General features: G+C 36.7%; 2 protein-coding genes across 3 annotated transcripts in view; one reads left to right on the top strand and one right to left on the bottom strand.

Annotated features, from left to right (window-relative positions):
• LOC125786735 (cyclin-dependent kinase 5 activator 1-like) overlaps positions 1-17,211 on the bottom strand; it is an 832,135-nt gene that overhangs the window by 274,826 nt on the left and 540,098 nt on the right. The gene's annotated exons all lie outside the window — the stretch shown is intronic.
• The window catches only part of fras1 (Fraser extracellular matrix complex subunit 1), a 248,149-nt gene that overhangs the window by 207,849 nt on the left and 23,089 nt on the right, over positions 1-17,211 (top strand). For both annotated transcript variants that reach the window (XM_022664877.2, XM_022664876.2), the window contains 10 exons: positions 1,766-2,029; positions 2,845-3,033; positions 3,265-3,384; positions 3,700-3,879; positions 5,140-5,264; positions 7,428-7,568; positions 7,701-7,928; positions 11,391-11,504; positions 12,435-12,585; positions 15,971-16,130. In XM_022664877.2, coding sequence (XP_022520598.2) covers positions 1,766-2,029; positions 2,845-3,033; positions 3,265-3,384; positions 3,700-3,879; positions 5,140-5,264; positions 7,428-7,568; positions 7,701-7,928; positions 11,391-11,504; positions 12,435-12,585; positions 15,971-16,130 — 1,672 coding nt within the window. The remainder of the gene's footprint in view (positions 1-1,765; positions 2,030-2,844; positions 3,034-3,264; positions 3,385-3,699; positions 3,880-5,139; positions 5,265-7,427; positions 7,569-7,700; positions 7,929-11,390; positions 11,505-12,434; positions 12,586-15,970; positions 16,131-17,211) is intronic.

Genomic DNA, 17,211 nt, shown 5'->3' with positions numbered 1-17,211 from the left:
TTTAGTGCTTTTTAAAATATTAAAATAACTGCAAAGAATTAAATTTGCAGTGTTCCCAAATCTAGACACGATTGACGTTGGAAGTTTGCTTTTTTTTTTTAGTTGTGCACTGGTGCTACAATGCTAATATAGCTGGTAAAAGTTTCTGTCAGAGCGAAAAATCAGCTCTTGGTCTTCCTTTCCTGGGGTGGACCTGATGAGAGCCAGTTTCATCAGATTGTTTTTGATGGTCTTTGGGACTGCATTTGAGGATAATTTAAGTTCTTAAAATGTTTCGTATTGACTGACCCTTATTTTTTCATAAAGTTATTTTTCTTTGGATTAGAACATTACTCAGAGTTATTCACTGTATACAAACTCTACCTCTTCACTACTTTACAACTGATGCTCTCAAACACATTAAGAGACAAGAAATTTAAGTAATTAACTCTTGATAAGTTCAGCACAGCTGTTAACTGAAAGCCTTAATTTCAGATGACTCGACTTCATTAAGCTGACTGAGAAAATCCAGCCAAGATGTGATAAACTATCATCTAAACAAGAGGTGCTACTTTGAAGAATCCAAAATATACTTATAAGCTTTTTTTTTGTTACCAGAATTTAATCATTTTAACCAAAATTTAAGAACTTAATATGGTTTTCCTCATAGTTTGGATGGTCTGGACTTTTGACTGGTACTTTTTTTGGGATTTGGGGGATTTATGGCCCTCTCTGGTGAGAATGGGTAATTGCATCGAGCATGCGGAAGAATCATTTTAACTGGGCGGGTGTAATGCGACCTTCTTTTAGAGTGGATGAATCCGATTCCAGGTTATGTTTAGTCAGAGTGAAAGAGAGAGAGAGAGATAGAGGGAGCCCTCAGTCAGAAACTTCACTTCAACTACACACTTTGGTTTTACTATGAGTGAATGAGCTACTGAGCTCTGAGTTTCCCCTTCTGAAGTCTCCATTGCTCCAACAGCTGCTCGCGTTCAGTAAAACTGAGCCGGATCCATTTTTAGAGGCTCTATGTGTGACGTAAGTACGTAAAAACATGTGATGTGGCCAGAAGAAGAACTCCTGTGAAAAGCGACTGACACCCCAGTTTTTAGAATGAATATATTAGGCTTGGCTTGAAGGGTCGTTCCAGCACACTGGTTCCATTAAACACAGTATTTTGTTTCTTTTCGACTCAGAAATGCTTCTGCTTTCAGTTTAGAAACAAAATAATACGGACTGCCACTTTAAATTTAAAGCTAGTTTTAGCATCTAATTAAAAAGTATTAAAACCTCTCTCACCCTCCCTCCCTCTGATATCCCTCTATGTGTCCATCTTTTCAAGTTTTGTTTCCAGCTCTTCTCAGACTGACCCATGATGCTTTCATTGTATGCCATGCCATTTAGCAGACGGGGGTCTCTGAGGTTAACGGCGTTGGCAGGGAAAGGCCACAGCCCACAGGGCTCCATTGACTGGGCTTTTATTGCAGCATGTCAGGGGGGCTTCATGGCAGATTTCGTATAGTTTTATTTTCAGTCAGTATTATGGAGTATAATACTGAGAAATGACAGCACTGAAGGACCTTCTGCAGCTGTAATAGTCTCAGAATGACACAGGGCAGGAACGCTGAGTGCTCTACAGCCTTACACAAAGTGCTGCAGGCTGGGTAGTAGAGGTCAAATGCTGGCTTTATTAAGAAATGTGTTAGACAGCAGTGTGTCAGTGTGTTTTATAGTCTATGGGTTTAGTGCTGTATAACTCTCACCACTGCTTTTTTTTTATATACAGGCAAGCTACGTAGGAGGCAGTTCTACTCCCAGCCACTAGAGAACGGCAAGATCCTCCTTCAGGGCTCCACCTTCACCTACCAGGATGTTCTAGACGAGCTGCTGGTCTACACCCCGGACGGACACGGCTCTGTGACTGACGAGATTCGATTCTCAGTGACGGATGGAGTTCATACAGAGACAGGACGTCTGGAGTTTAGCATGGACGTGAAAAAGAGTGAAGGACCCAGAGTCACCATCAACCGAGGCCTTCAGCTAGCAGCAGGTACATAAACTTATCGTCAAATAAGTAATTGCAAAAATATTTGCACCCGTTAAGAGGCCTCGTATCGATGTTGAGACAAGGTGTGTGTGACTTACAGCTCCTACAGCTCCTTTTTGAAACTACTTCAAAATGATGAGTTTCTTTGATTTTACCAAATTTAAAACCTCTGGAATATAATCAAGAGGAAGATGGATGATCACAAGCCATCAAACCAAACTGAACTGCTTGAATTTTTGCACCAGGAGTAAAGGCATAAAGTTATCCAAAAGCAGAGTGTAAGACTGGTGGAGGAGAACATTCCAAGTTGCATGAAAACTGTGATTAAAAACCAGAGTTCTTCCACCAAATATTGATTTCAGAACACTTAAATGTCTTATTCCATCATATTGTATGTGTTGTGGTCTCTAACATGAATGAATGCCATGAATGCCGCGAAAGGAGACCTTATAACATTATGAATATGAACTTGTCTTCTTTGCATTATTTGAGGTCTGAAAGCGCTGCATCTTTTTTTACTACTTTAGCCATTTCTCATTTTCTGCAAATAAATGCTCTAAATGACCATATTTTTATTTGGAATTTGGGAGAAATGTTGTCCTTAGTTTATAGAATAAAACAACCATGTTCATTTTACTCAAACATTTACCTATACATAGCAAAATCAGAGAAACTGATTCAGAAACTAAGGTAGTCTCTTTTTTTTCCAGACCTGTATATGTGTAAATGTCTATACAGTACAGTTATACTCTCTCTTTATAAAGGCATTTTCCTGATTATGTATAAATGAATGAAATACTTACCCTTTTCTTCACCAGGTTCCTCATCTAAAATCACAGAGCAGCAGCTGAAAGGGACGGATATTGATTCTGACAACTTAAAACTGAAGTTCAGTCTGACCAAAGACGTGAGTGTGGGCATCCTTCAGCTGACCAAAGGCAGAAGCAAAGTCCAGCTCTCTGCCAGAGGACCAGTCCGGAGCTTCACTCAGGAGGACATCAATAAAGGTTCCTCTCTCACTTCTCTCACAGCGTGTCACAGAAAGCAGTGAAATGTTTGAAAGCCTGGTCAGTGCTTTGGAGATTCCGTGAAGCGTTTCACAAGAAATGCATTCTGGCACAATCTAAATATAAGTGTGATGGCTTGACGTGTGACGTGTTTCTTCAGTACGGCTGTCAGTCTGTCTGAATACAGATTTCTGCAGGGTCTTATCATCAGGTTTATGTTTTATATAACAGGCTTTCTGGAATATATCCATGAGAAAGGAGACAGTGGAGGCAGTTTCTCCTTCAAGTTCGACCTTGAGGATCCGGAGGGTAACAAACTGATTGACGAGTCCTTCTTCATCAGTGTTTTAGGTATGTAGCTTTTTTCTTCTTTTTTTTTTGCAGGCCATGAGCTTACTGGTTAACCTCAACATTTTACATCTCTCTGATCAACTCATATTTCTGAGGATTTTTTTTTGTACTAGCTACTGCAGACAGTGGAGGCTGAGGAAGAGTTTAATGTCCAGCATACATATACAACTAACAGAGACCTATGGTTTTTCACAATAAATCAAGAAAAAGAGGATTTTAGCGGAGAGAGACCTTTAAGAGATTTAGTACATGCCATTGGAGAGTTTACACTAAAAGGAAATAAAAAATAATTTAAGTTGATTTATTCTGCTTCAGAGGATAAGCTTCCCCCGTCAGTGGTGGTGAATAAGGGTCTGGTGCTGGATGAGAACTCAGTGAAGAAGATCACTACCCTGCAGCTCTCTGCCACTGACCAGGACAGCGAGCCTGGAGAACTGGTTTACCGCATCACCAAGCAGACCCAGCTGGGACACCTTGAACTTTCCACCAATCCAGGTACCAAAAAACACACACACAAACACACACTGCATCCTTAATACAGGAGCAGTCAAATACTGTAGAAATAGAAAGCTGGGTTCATACGGTCATGAAAAACCTGGAAAAGTCATGGAATCTTAAAAAAAAAGCAATTTTTTAAAGAAAAGTTTTAGAAAAATAAAAAATACCCAGAAGGTTTTAAAAAGTCATGGAAATTTGGTCTACAAATATTTGTGTTTCTGTTAACCAATGGAGAACAACTATTTTAAGCTAACAAAATACGTCCGTTCAGAGTTAATTCAGTAATTTAGCTATACAGCTCTCAGGACCTGTCTGCATGTCTGATGCTTTAAAAACAATATGGCTATGAAAGACATGCAAAAGTCATGAAAAATCATGGAAATGTATTGGTTAAAAAGTGTATGAACCCCGAGAAAGCCTTTTTTTATGCAGTTTGACCTCCTAGTACCCTTGTATGCATATTGTTTGATCTTGCATTTCACCATGTCGTCCCACCAAGTTCGTCTGTGTGGGCGCTGATCCAGCAAGCTACATATGGAGCCATCTAGGGCTGCATGATATATGGTTTAAAGCATGTGTCGAAAGCTGTGCACCTGAGTCCAGCACAGTTTTGCGTAGATATTTACAGTTACAGCTGAATTCTCGCTTTTAATCCCAGAAAAATGCTTTTATTTAGCTTTTAAAAAGCCATCTAAATGCCTGATTAGAGGGCAGATTACTGTTGCGAGACATCGTGCGGGTGGGGGTGGGGTTGGGCTGGTGATGTCATGGGCCCTGCCTTGTTCAATATTGCGGTATATCGTCAAAATAAAGAACATTTGCAGTGAAAATTTTTTCCAATATCATGCTGCCCAAGAGCCTTCTGCTACTTTCATCCACGCTTCATTGTCCTCGACACGTCACTGTGCTGAAGACTCTTCAGCGCTCTGTCTTTCTCTTTCCCTCACTCACTCTGTCTCTCTCTCTCTCTCTCTCTTTGTCTTTCATATACACACTTGCGCACACACACAAACACACACTGAGTGGGGAGAGAGGGTGTGGGCTGTACTCATAAAATTATTTCAAGGTTGGCAGGTCTTAAGAAGTTCTTCCCTCGTTAATGCATTTGAACCAGTAAGACCTCTGTGTTTAGGTAGGCTGATGCTATTAGAGAGATCTCTCTCTTTAGAGAGATCTTATTTTAGCATATTTTCTTTAATAAATATTTAAATGAGAATGATTTTTTTAGATTGATAATCTTCAATTTAATCATTTCAGGCAAGCGCATCAGCACCTTCTCTCAGGCTGACCTGGCCTCCCGCAACGTCCAGTACGTCCACACCAGCGAAGAGGAGAAACACTCGGATGAATTCTCTTTCACCGTGTCGGACGGGGCTAACGAGGTAAAAATACACACACACGCATACACACACACTCACGTACGAGCACGCACACATGCTAATGAGCACAAGCCTTGCTCGAGTAAACACATACAAACTGGCCAAAGAGCTATTGAGAGATTAACACAGCAGGGCATTGAAGTTATCACACAATGCACAGAAAGCGTAGAGCGCTCAAGTGGAAAACTCTCCTCCACACAAGCAAGTGCCTCTTCAGAGAGAGAGAGAGAGAGAGAGAGAGAGAGAGAGAGACTGATAGAGAGAGAGCGAGAGAGAGAGAGATAGAGAGAGGTATCTGAAGAATGGTCTATAGGACACCGAATCGGCACAATCAATTAGCGCTTTTGATCCCATACAGACCAGTTCTAAATGAGTTATAAACGAGCTGCGCTTCAATTAGAAACTCAATTTAGTCTTTTTTTTTCGGGTACAACTCTGTAGCTGCTTATTTGTTAGGCTTTTATTTGTTTCTGAATTGTTTTCTTTCAATTTGCATTTAAATAGGAGGACCAGTTTCTGACCAGCTTACACAGTGTGCCGTTTCTATTAGGAGTATAACAGTACACTCCTTCCACAGTTCCATTCTCTGTTCTTCTGGGTTTACTTGTTATCTTACAAACAATTTTGGAAAAAGTATGCATATATCCGTTTTTTTGAGTAATGGAGTGGCATGTTGTTTCATGATTGGTTGATTTATATACAGTTCTGAAAATAAATAAGAGACCATTAAAAAAATGATGAGTTTCTTGATGATTGATTTTACCAAGATGAAAACCTCTGGAATATAATCAAGAGGAAGATGGATGATCACAAGCCATCAAACCAAACTGAACTGCTTCAATTTTTGCACCAGGGGTGGCATAAAGTTATCCAAAAGCAGTGTGTATGACTGGCGGAGAAGACTATGCCAAGATGCATAAAGACTGTGATTAAAAACCAGTTATTCCAAGAAATATTGATTTCTGAACTGTGTGTGTGTATATATATATATATATATATATATATATATATATATATATATATATATAGAGAGAGAGAGAGAGAGAGAGAGAGAGAGAGAGACCACTTTTCAGTTTCTCTGATTTTGCTATTTATAGGTATATGTTTGAGTAAAATGAACATTGTTGTTTTATTCTATAAACTACGAACAACATTTCTCCCAAATTCCAAATAAAAATATTCGCATTTAGAGCATTTATTTCCAGAAATAACAAAAAAGACAAAAAGATCTCAAATAATGCAAAGAAAACAAGATCATATAGATCATAAAGATTTAAGAGTTCAGAAATCAATATTTTGTGGTTTTTAATCACAGTTTTCATGCATCTTGGCCTGCTCTCCTCCACCAGTCTTACACACTGCTTTTTGGATAACTTTTGCCACTCCTGGTGCACAAATTCAAGCAGTTTAGCTTCATGTTTGATGGCTTGGGATCATGCATCTTCCTTTTGATTATATTCCAGAGGTTTTCAGTTTGGTCATTTCAATTCGATTCAATGCCTCGATGAGGCAGGACTGATTTGGTGGGACAAAAGCGATCAACGCACAGTATAATCATGGCTGATTTAAGGTGTAAATGTCTAGTTTAAAGCAGCAGTCTTTAAATTTATTTTTTTATTTAAATATTTTTAGTTTCTGAGTAGAAAGACAACATTTATGGGTAGTGGGTTTCTGCTGCCATTCATGCAAAGCCAGATATATAATCATTCTAACAGCAGCGGGTCTGGTAGGTCCCAAGATATTTTCTGGCTATAACAACTAGTTCACCTGAGCTACCATGGTGCTTGCTGCTAATGACTCTGATACAAGAACTACTGCGAACATGGAGAAGGTATCAGAACTGCAAACTCTAAAAAAAGTATTTTATTTATCTATGCTAAGTGCAATTCTCCATGTTCTCACCGAAAACTTATGAACTGTCACTTTAATTTTTTTTTGAAGTTCACTACCTGAAAAGTTTTTCTTACATATATATACATATATATATATATATATATATATATATATATATATATATATATATATATATAAAAGGAAACGTGAAAAATCAGAGTTAAAGCTGACCAATTAACAATTAACTCACTTAATGTTAAAGAAATTAATGTGTAGCTGTAGGTAATGTGTAGATGGCAATTTTTACATGACACTTTTATCTGTGTGCTGCAGATCTCCCAGACCTTCTACATCAGTATCCGGCCAGTGGACGACTCTCTGCCCGTGCTGCAGGTGCCTGGCATGCGTGTGCAGGAGGGAGTGAGGAAGACCATCACAGAGTTTGAGCTGAAGGCTGTGGATGCAGATACAGAGGTAGTTTCTACACTGCTTTATCTTGCATTAGTAATGTTGTATAGATCACAGCTTACAGAATGCATACTGTATACTGTACATTGTACATACACTCCATTTCTCTCTCTGTGTTTCTGTTTCTGTCTCTGTCAGGAGGACTCGATCACTTTCACTATTGTCCAGGCTCCTCGTCACGGCACCATCGAGCGCACCAGCAACGGTCAGCACTACCGGCAGACTAACACCTTCACCATGGACGACATCTATCAGAACCGCATCAGCTACAACCATGACGGCAGCAACTCTCTTAAAGACCGCTTCACCTTCACCGTCAGCGACAGCACCAACATGTTCTTCATCATAGAAGAAGGAGGAAAAGAGGTTAGTGATCTGTGTGTATAGGAGTGACCTAAATAAGCATCAGTATCAGCGACAATATATATATATATATATACAGCTCTGGAAAAAAAAATCAGAGACCACTTAAAATAATTGATGAGTTTCTTTGATTTTACCAAATTGAAACCTCTGGAATATAATCAAGAGGAAAACAGATGATCACAAGCCATCAAACCAAACTGAACTGCTTGAATTTTAGCACCAGGAGTAAAGGCATAAAGTTATCCAAAAGCAGTGTGTAAGACTGGTGGAGGAGAACATGCCAAGATGCAAGAAAACTGTGATTAAAAACCAGGGTTATTCCACCAAATATTGATTTCTGAACTCTTAAAACTTTATGAATCTTTTCTTTCCATTATTTGAGATGCATCGTTTTCTGCAAATAAATGCTCTAAATGAAAAAAAAAAATTTGGAATTTGGGAGAAATGTCATCAGTAGTTTATAGAATGAAACAACAATGTTCATTTTACTCAAACATATAGCTATAAATAGCAAAATCATAGAGAAACTGATTCAGAAACTTAAGTGGTCTCTTAATTTTTCCAGAGGTGTAGACTATTTTTCTTATAGAGATAAACAGAGTGAAATGTGTTTATGCCACAATAATCCAAAAACAGTATATTCATAACACCCAACCATCTACTTGGTGTACCACAGCAACCACTTGGCAACACTCTAGCTACCACTTTCTAGAATCCAGTAAGCTAAAACTCCAAATCAAAGCTAAAAATTCCATACCAACCACCTAGCAGAAACAATGTCATCCTCTATTAAATACAGTACTCATCAATACCATAACAACCAACTATCCACAACTATCTAACTGTACGTTCACACCGAACGCGATAAAATCGCTCTGTGTCGCCTGTGCAACAGGCGATGAGTCACTTGTGGGCGTGTCTCACTCAGAACGAGCTGTCGCTGGTGGGCGTTTTCCTAATACAGAAACAAGGGTTCAGCCTATCTACACAATTCCTAAACCATAAACAGTCGTACAGACGTTTCACAAACAATAAATCTTTATATATTTTATAACTATTATTAAGTACAATTATTTAACATAACTATTTCATATTACAATAAATGGGTTTACTTAAATATAATACATTATTTTCCTTAATGTAGTAAATCATTCTCTTACAATATATTATATAATATAAATATATTTGTCCATAATTTAAAATAGTGTTGTTAGTAGTATTGTTGTATAGTATTGTTAACTTAATGTAATAAATTATTCCTTGGATGTAATTAATATGTTTACTTAAATATATTAAATAATCCTCTTGATTTAATAAACAGTCTTTCTCTTAATTTAATAAATAATTCCCTCAGTTTTAATAAATCTTTCTGTAAAATGTAATAAATAATTCTCTCAGATTTAACTAAATCGTTCCAAATTCCATACCTCAGTTTGAATAAATCGTTACGTTAAATGTGTTAAATACTTTCTTCAGTTGTAATAAATCGTTATGTTAACTTTAATAAATAATTCCCTTTGTTTCAATAAAAGGTTCTGTTAATTTTAAAAAATATTCTTTAGTTGTCATAAATCTGTTAATTTAATAAATAATTTCCTCAGTTTTAATATATAGTTTTCTATTAAAAAAGGTAATTCTGTAAGGATAGTACTATAGTGGGGTAGCTGCTGGTGTAGTGGAGTATTTTACCTCAGATCAGCTCAGTTCAGTTCAGTTCTGTTCTCTCCGTTTTGCTGGCGGAATAAATCTTCAGTAGGAACCGAAAATCAGAGCAGCGATTTCAGGCCGAACATATGAGAATCTGTTTCTGATTGGTAGTCGCCGCCGCGCGTCGCTGCTCATTTGCATAAAGTTAAGTTCTGGTCAACTCTCTCGCGTCGCTCAAACCGCCCGCTTCGCATCGCGTCGCCCAGTGTCGCTGGCTCTAATTGAAAATGAATGACTTCCGGCTGCTTTGTCGCTCGCGTCGCGTTCGGTGTGGACGCACGGTAACATCTACCTAACAAACCTGTTTACAAACACTGGGAAAAACAGACAGTAGCGGCCACACACCATATCAATCTTCTTGGATGGAATAGAAACCAAGATTTTAGAAGATTATACACAGGTAACCAAAACAAATGTTTGTTCATTTTGGGGGGCAAACAGCAGCACTGGTCTGATTGTATGAGCTGCTAACTTGTTCTGATTTCTCTCATTTATGTGGTCCGTGGTTCCTACCTACATATTCCTGTCTTCGTAGTTTAAATATCAAGGTTGGTTGTTCACTCTGTGCTGCGACAAAGTGCTACCTAGCTTTAAAAACACATCGTAAAATCTGAAGAAACGTTTGGAGTTGCATGTTTAGTTTTTTTTTTTTTTTTTTTACCTAAGACGGCACTAACTGACCAGTTCCTGATGATCTGAGGTATCTGCTCGGCTCATATTGCTGGAGCAAATCAGATAAATGTGCTGGTCCTGCACCATTAAGACATTTACAGACCAGTAATAGTACCAGTATGAGTGGTCCAGGAATTGATCCCTGGGGTACACCACAGGTCACTGGCACAGTCCTTGAAGGTATGAACTGAACCTGAAGTCCAACCCAGTTCTCAAGTCTATTTATGAAAATTTGTGGTCAATGGTGTCAAATGCAGCGCTGAGATCAAGTAATAGTAGATTAGACATTTTTTCCTGAGTCTGTATTTAAACAAATGTCATCGATATCCTTAATAAACGCAGTCTCAGTACTATGATTAGGCTGGAAACATGACTGAAATTGGTCTAGACAGTTATTTATGAACAGAAAGTGCACAATTTGCTTGAAGACATTTTTTTTCAATTATTTTTCCAATGAATGGAAGATTAGAGATAGTAACTGAGTTACTAAAGTTTTTAAAGGGGTAATCAGTAATCAGATTACTTATTCAAAGTAGCTATGCTGTCACTGGTTGTTAGAAGGTTTCTCACATAACCTTCCCAGCTAGACGAAAACAAACAATGTGGAAAAATTAAACCTAAAATGACCAAAACTTAAAACAAGAATATTTATATATGTTAAATAAAAATGTTAACTGTAACATTCAAAAATATTTAGAGATTTAGAATTGAATGAGTGCTTTCATCGCTTGAAGAAGCTTATCTTTGATTGACTGTGTTTAGGACGATCACTGAGAATGTCCCTGCCTCACTTTATCGCCTCATGTCCGTCTCTCAGCTGTAGCTTTCCTCTCTCTTCCAGCCGTGTCAGCAGGTTGTCAGAGGGCTGATGAGTAAACATCGTCTAGGTGGGCTGTAGGGAGGAAATTGCTTTACCTTGTCATGCGCTGGAAAAAATATGACGGCACTAAATCTTTTAGGACAGGATGTGGAAGTGTGGATTTTTATTTTTTTTTAGACATTTATAAATCGTAATTCAGATCAATACTTTAAAACCTTTAACTTTATTGTATTAACTATTAAAAACACTCACTGCCGTTTCAGGTTGTCACTGCAGCTCCTCAGAAGTTTAAGATTGACATCTTGCCCGTTGATGATGGAACTCCTCGCATCGTCACCAACCTGGGCCTGCAGTGGTTGGAGTACATGGACAACAAGGTGACCAAGCATGTGTTTTTTTTTATGTCATACAGTCAGCTGCCTTTTAAACAGCACATTCCTCCTGCACTTTTTGGTAGGTGGTCAGTGGTCATGTCATTTTTATACTACTCTGCTGCCCCCAACTGGTCATATCTGGACTTGGCCACAGTAACACTACTGCTGGTATTAACTTTTTTACTGGCTTTTACTGTTATGAGCCCAGACATCCATTCTTATAAATAAAATAACTACTAATTATTAATGGTAATAATAAATAAATGTGATATGGTTGATGTGATATTATTGATGAGCCCATTAGAGGAATAGTTACTGAGCTTACAGCTCTGAAGAAAAAATAAGAGACCACTTCAGTTTCTGAATCAGTTTTTTCTGATTTTGCTATTTATAGGTATATGTTTGAGTAAAATCTACCTTGTTGTTTTATTCTGTAAACTACAGACAACATTTCTTCCAAATTCCACGTAACATATTGTAATTTAGAGCATTTATTTGCAGAAAATGAGAAATGGCTGAAATAACAAAAAAAGATGCAGAGCTTTCAGACCTCAAACAAGTTCATATTCATAAAGTTTTGAGAGTCCAGAAACCAATATTTGGTGTAATAACCCTGTTTTTAATCACAGTGTTCATGCATCTTGGCATGTTCTCCTCCACCAGTCTTACACACTGCTTTTGGATAACTTTATTCCACTCCTGGTGCAAAAATCCAAGCAGTTCAGCTTTAAGGGTTTGATGGCTTGTGATCACCCATCTTCATTTTGATTATATTCAGAGGTTTCCCATTTGGTAAAATCAAAGATAAACATTATCTTTAAGTAGTCTCTTATTTTTTTCAGAGCTGTATGTATACAGTAGTTATGTAAATGCTATGTAAATATAGTATCTGTCTAAATATCAGTATCTTAATTATGTTAAATTGGCTTCCAGGCCACAAACCTGATCACCAAGAAGGAGCTCCTCACCATCGACCCAGACACAGATGACGGTCAGCTGACTTACGAGATCACCTCTGAACCCAAGCATGGCTTTCTGGAGAGCAAGCTCAAACCAGGAACTACCATTACCTCCTTCACACAAGGTACTGATTAAATTCTTTCACTTACATTTTGAAGATTCCTATTTTTTCCATGGGGTTGGGTTGTTTTTACCCTACTCTATATAAAATGCACCAAAAATAGTACACTCGTAAAAAATGAAGGTTAATTAGGGGCTCCCACGTCAGTTTCTGAATCAGTTTCTCTGATTTAGCTATTTATAGGTATATATTTAAATAAAATGAACATTGATATTTTATTCTATAAACTACAGACAACATTTCTCCCAAATTCTAAATAAAAATATTGTCATTTTGAGCATTTATTTGCGGAAAAAAAGAAAAGGCTGGCTGCAGCAGAATTAGCATTAGCCGCTAACCGCAGCGCTAGCTCTTTCAGCATTCAGAGTTGAGTTGAGTATATCAGACTGTAGTCTGCGGCTGTGACCAAAATGGCTCCCTACTCCCTCATTAGTGTTGCACTATTTAGGGAGACACTATGTAGTTCACTAAGTAGTAGTGAAACAGGAGTGAATTCGGACAGTAACTCATTATCATGCGCCAGCACCGGTCTCATAAACACACAGGTGAGAGAGGGGTTGAGCCGTGTTTAAAACTCCATAAACACACTGAACTGAACTCTGAGTTAAAGTTAGTGAAGCTCTGAGCGGATCATGAAGTAATTTCTCTGCCTGTTATATTTACGCTGTTTAAAAGATAATCCTCACATTATTTAACTACATTAAGAAAACCTGAAATTAACAGCATACACCGGATCTGGTGTTGCCAGATTGGGTGGTTCATGCCAAAAGTCGAGTTGTGTCTGAAATTCTCTGGAGGAAACGCTGTGCTAAGAGTTTGGGGATTGAACTTATCTTTGTTGTAGTTAGATTTCTAACCTGGCAGAGACAGAGCTTTTAGTCATGCTGATGGAAATTTGAAGCTGTGTTCAAGAATACAAACATGCAGATAAACTCAGCTAAATATCGTTTTTTTGTAATTAGTGATATTTAAGATATTTAAGGTATTTTATTTAAGATCATGTTGGAGTAAACCCTGTAATATTGTTGATATGATGTACATCTTCTGTTTGTGTGGTTTTCTCAGTATTTTGGCGGATTTGAAACACGTTTTACCAAGTGAAATAGTTTTATCTGAATCCCACTGAAACAATCTGGCAACCCTGCTGGCTCGCTGTCCGCTCCATTTCTTCGGCTGTCTGTTGCTTAGTAGCGAGATCCGCAATGCATTTTGGGACACATTTAACTCGCTTAGTAAGCAGCAATGTTTACTAAAAATCATGATGCATTATGGTATTTAGTGCCCTCAAAATCACGCTTGAATTCCCCCTTATGATTCGGACACACAATGAAAAATGGCGGACATACTCAATAGTGCCCTAACTAGTAAATAGGGAGACATAAATCTTACTATAAATAAACGGAAACGCTTTACTTACACAAAAAAACTGTTTTTAGTGCTTGTTTGACTTTGAAATATATATATATATATATTTTCACAAATTACGTTTTTCTTCCCCATTAGAAGGGAAACATGGCGACACCCTTGCTCACTTTGATTTAGGCATCCTTACAAGTGTATGCCTTATACTCTGGTGTGCCTTTTGTATGAAAATATACAAATAAATGGATGTTTACTGATGATGGCCTTTATAATCTGGTGTAAAAAATCAGAAAGGCTGTTGGGAGCTTTGTCTAAAATTGATCGTCTGTATTTTGAATGCTGGAGTTAAATGGAGGTGGGCTATTCAACAGAAGTTTCTACTTGTTATCAGGTTTTACTACAACCCAAATCTATTTCACACCAGAGTTCTCCTGTTAAAATAGCCTTAGATAGAGCCCTGATAACTGTAAGAATCATACATGAAAAGGTGCTTGTTAAATTGAAAGGAAACTCACTTGTTCCTTTTATATAAACTTAACCCTTTCAGACCTGAATTATTTTTAGTGATGGAAAAGAAATGTAATAATACTGTTTTCTGTCTGTAATGCACAAAAAAGAAGACTCAAGTATTCTGTTAAAATTATATACCAAATATACTAAATAATTTCCATTTTATTGGAAAGTCTGCATGTCATATATTTTATATTTTACATTGACTTTTTTATTTTATAAATCATCCCTAAACAATAAAAAAAATGATTAAAATGTGTTCTAAATCACATTAAATTAGTAAAAATTCGCTGTTACTTTGTTACCAAGCTCTACTGTTTCACTGGTTTAAAAACTTGTCCATTCTATGATCTATTCTAATAAAAAAATAGCTCTCAAATAGTGTTATGTGCAACAAAACTTAAAAAAAAAAATGAAGAAAATACATGATGCCCATTGTAATGGACGCAGGGTCTGAAATAGTAAAAAAAAAAAAAAAAAAAGGTTTCCACCTAGAAAACACTGTTTCTCTCAGACCAGACTTCAGTATTTCTCAGCTGCACCCCTGAGAATGTGGGAAAATAAAAAGACTAAATAAAGATTAGCTCACTCCACACCAAACAAAGTAGGTAGTGAAGTGCGCCGAGTGCCTCCCTCAGCAATAATAGAGCTAATAAAGCACTGTCAATCCTGTGAAGTATACAATCCAGAAAATGGTGTTTAATTAAATAGAAAAATAAGCTGTAAGCATGGCATCCTGACAGATGGCCTTATTTGTAATTAATAGGGCTGCTTAGTCCCAGTTTGCTTGAATAGCTGCCTAATGCCAAAGTCATTAATAAAGTAGCTTGTGAAACTCAGTGGATTATTAAGACTTTAGGGTTCAGGTTAGATTTAGCTGTGGGATTAGCTGTGGGATTATGTATTAGTATTAGTATTAGTATTAGCATTAGCATTAGATCCTAGATTTAGGGCTCTGGAGAATCTTTTACGGTGATGTTTATGGATATTTAACTTTTTCATACCTAAATTATCTCCAGTGATGGAATATTCTACTATACAATCTAATCTATATAGCAAATAAATCCAATTAACTAATATATATATATATGTATATATATATATATATATATATATATATATATATATATATATATATATTATAAATTTATTATTTCCATTACATTGGAAGCCTGTGTGTAATATTTTATGTTTAATTTAAACTTTTGAATTTCAGAAACCATTTCTAAACAGCACCAAAAAAATATTAAAATGGTTCTAAGTCACATAACATTTGTAAAAATGAGCTGTTACTTTGCCTCAATGGCTCTATTATTACTGTTTTTCCAATGTTTTTGCATTTTATTGGTTTATAAACTTGTTCATTGGCAAACATGTACAATTAAATAATTATATTATGTCCATTGTAATGAATGCAGGGTCTGAAATGGGTTAATAATAAATCAAACACAAAGTAAGTCTCCACAATGTGCCCTAAAAAGTGTTTTGCAAAACCGATATCTGTTCTGTTCTGTAGCTGACGTTAACCTCGGCCTGATCCGCTACGTTCTGAGTGAGGATGGGGTTCAGGAGACCATGGACAACTTCAAGTTCCTGGTAAAAGACAGCAAACCCAACATAGTCAGTGACAATGTGTTCCACATCCAGTGGTCCCTTATCAGCTTTGAGCACAGCAGGTGGGTGTACTTTTGTTTTGGTTTTTTTACATTTTTTCAACATTACTGTAAATTGTACATCTATTATAAACATATATCAGTTTGTGATTCAGTCCATTTGATGGATTGCATTAATGTTTCCTCCAGCAGATTCTCTTAGATTGTTAAAATTAAAACTATTTAATTAGATTCTAAATTGTGGTTGGAGCTGTGAAAAATGTGGATTGGAGTTTGGAGATTATTGACATTCATTACTCTGTAGGTAGAAGTATAGATACTATGGTTTCAACTATAACTTAAGCATTTTACTCATTAAGTAATAGTCTTAAATTACTGATTTCAAAACTACTTCTAAAAGTAAGCATAAAAGTAAAAGTAATGTAAGGAGAAAAAATGCCATTAAGGACAAACGCTTAGGCCGCGCCACAGGGTTCTATCAATGAGAAGCTGGAATAAAAACAAGCTGAAATGAAATAGGAGTAAAAAGGCTATTTTTAATATTTAAGGAGTAAAAATTGCATAGTTTCAGTTGTCTGAAAAATACTAACTCCAAAAAAAGTATAGATAACCAAAATTTCTGTAAAATAATGTAAATTATTTGTACTTCGTAACTTCAAAGTTACACCTCTGGTAAGGAGAGAACAGGCTTCACAGGTTTGATTTTTGATATTTGTACCCATCCAGTTGAAGCATATACAGCTCTGGAAAAATTAAGAAACTACTTCAGTTTCTGAATCAGTTTATCTGATTTTGCTATTTATAGGTTTATGTTTGAGTAAAATGAACATTGTTGTTTTATTCTATAAACTACGAACAACATTTTAAAAATATTGTCATTTAGAGCATTTATTTGCAGAAAATGAGAAATGGCTAAAATAAGAAAAATATATAATAAATAATAAAAGAGATGCAGAGCTTTCAGACCTCCAATAATGCAAAGAAAACAAGTTCATATTTATAAAGTTTTAAGAGTTCAGAAATCAATATTTGGTGGAATAACCCTGGTTTTAAATCACAGTTTTCATGCATCTTGGCACATTCTCCTCCACCAGTCTTACACACTGCTTTTGGATAACTTTATGCCACTTCTGGTGCAAAAATT

This window comes from Astyanax mexicanus, chromosome 22 (assembly GCF_023375975.1).
Source record: "Astyanax mexicanus isolate ESR-SI-001 chromosome 22, AstMex3_surface, whole genome shotgun sequence".
NCBI lineage: Eukaryota > Metazoa > Chordata > Actinopteri > Characiformes > Acestrorhamphidae > Astyanax > Astyanax mexicanus.
Note: the sequence above shows the minus strand (reverse complement) of the source record. Positions and strands in the feature narration are given on the sequence as shown.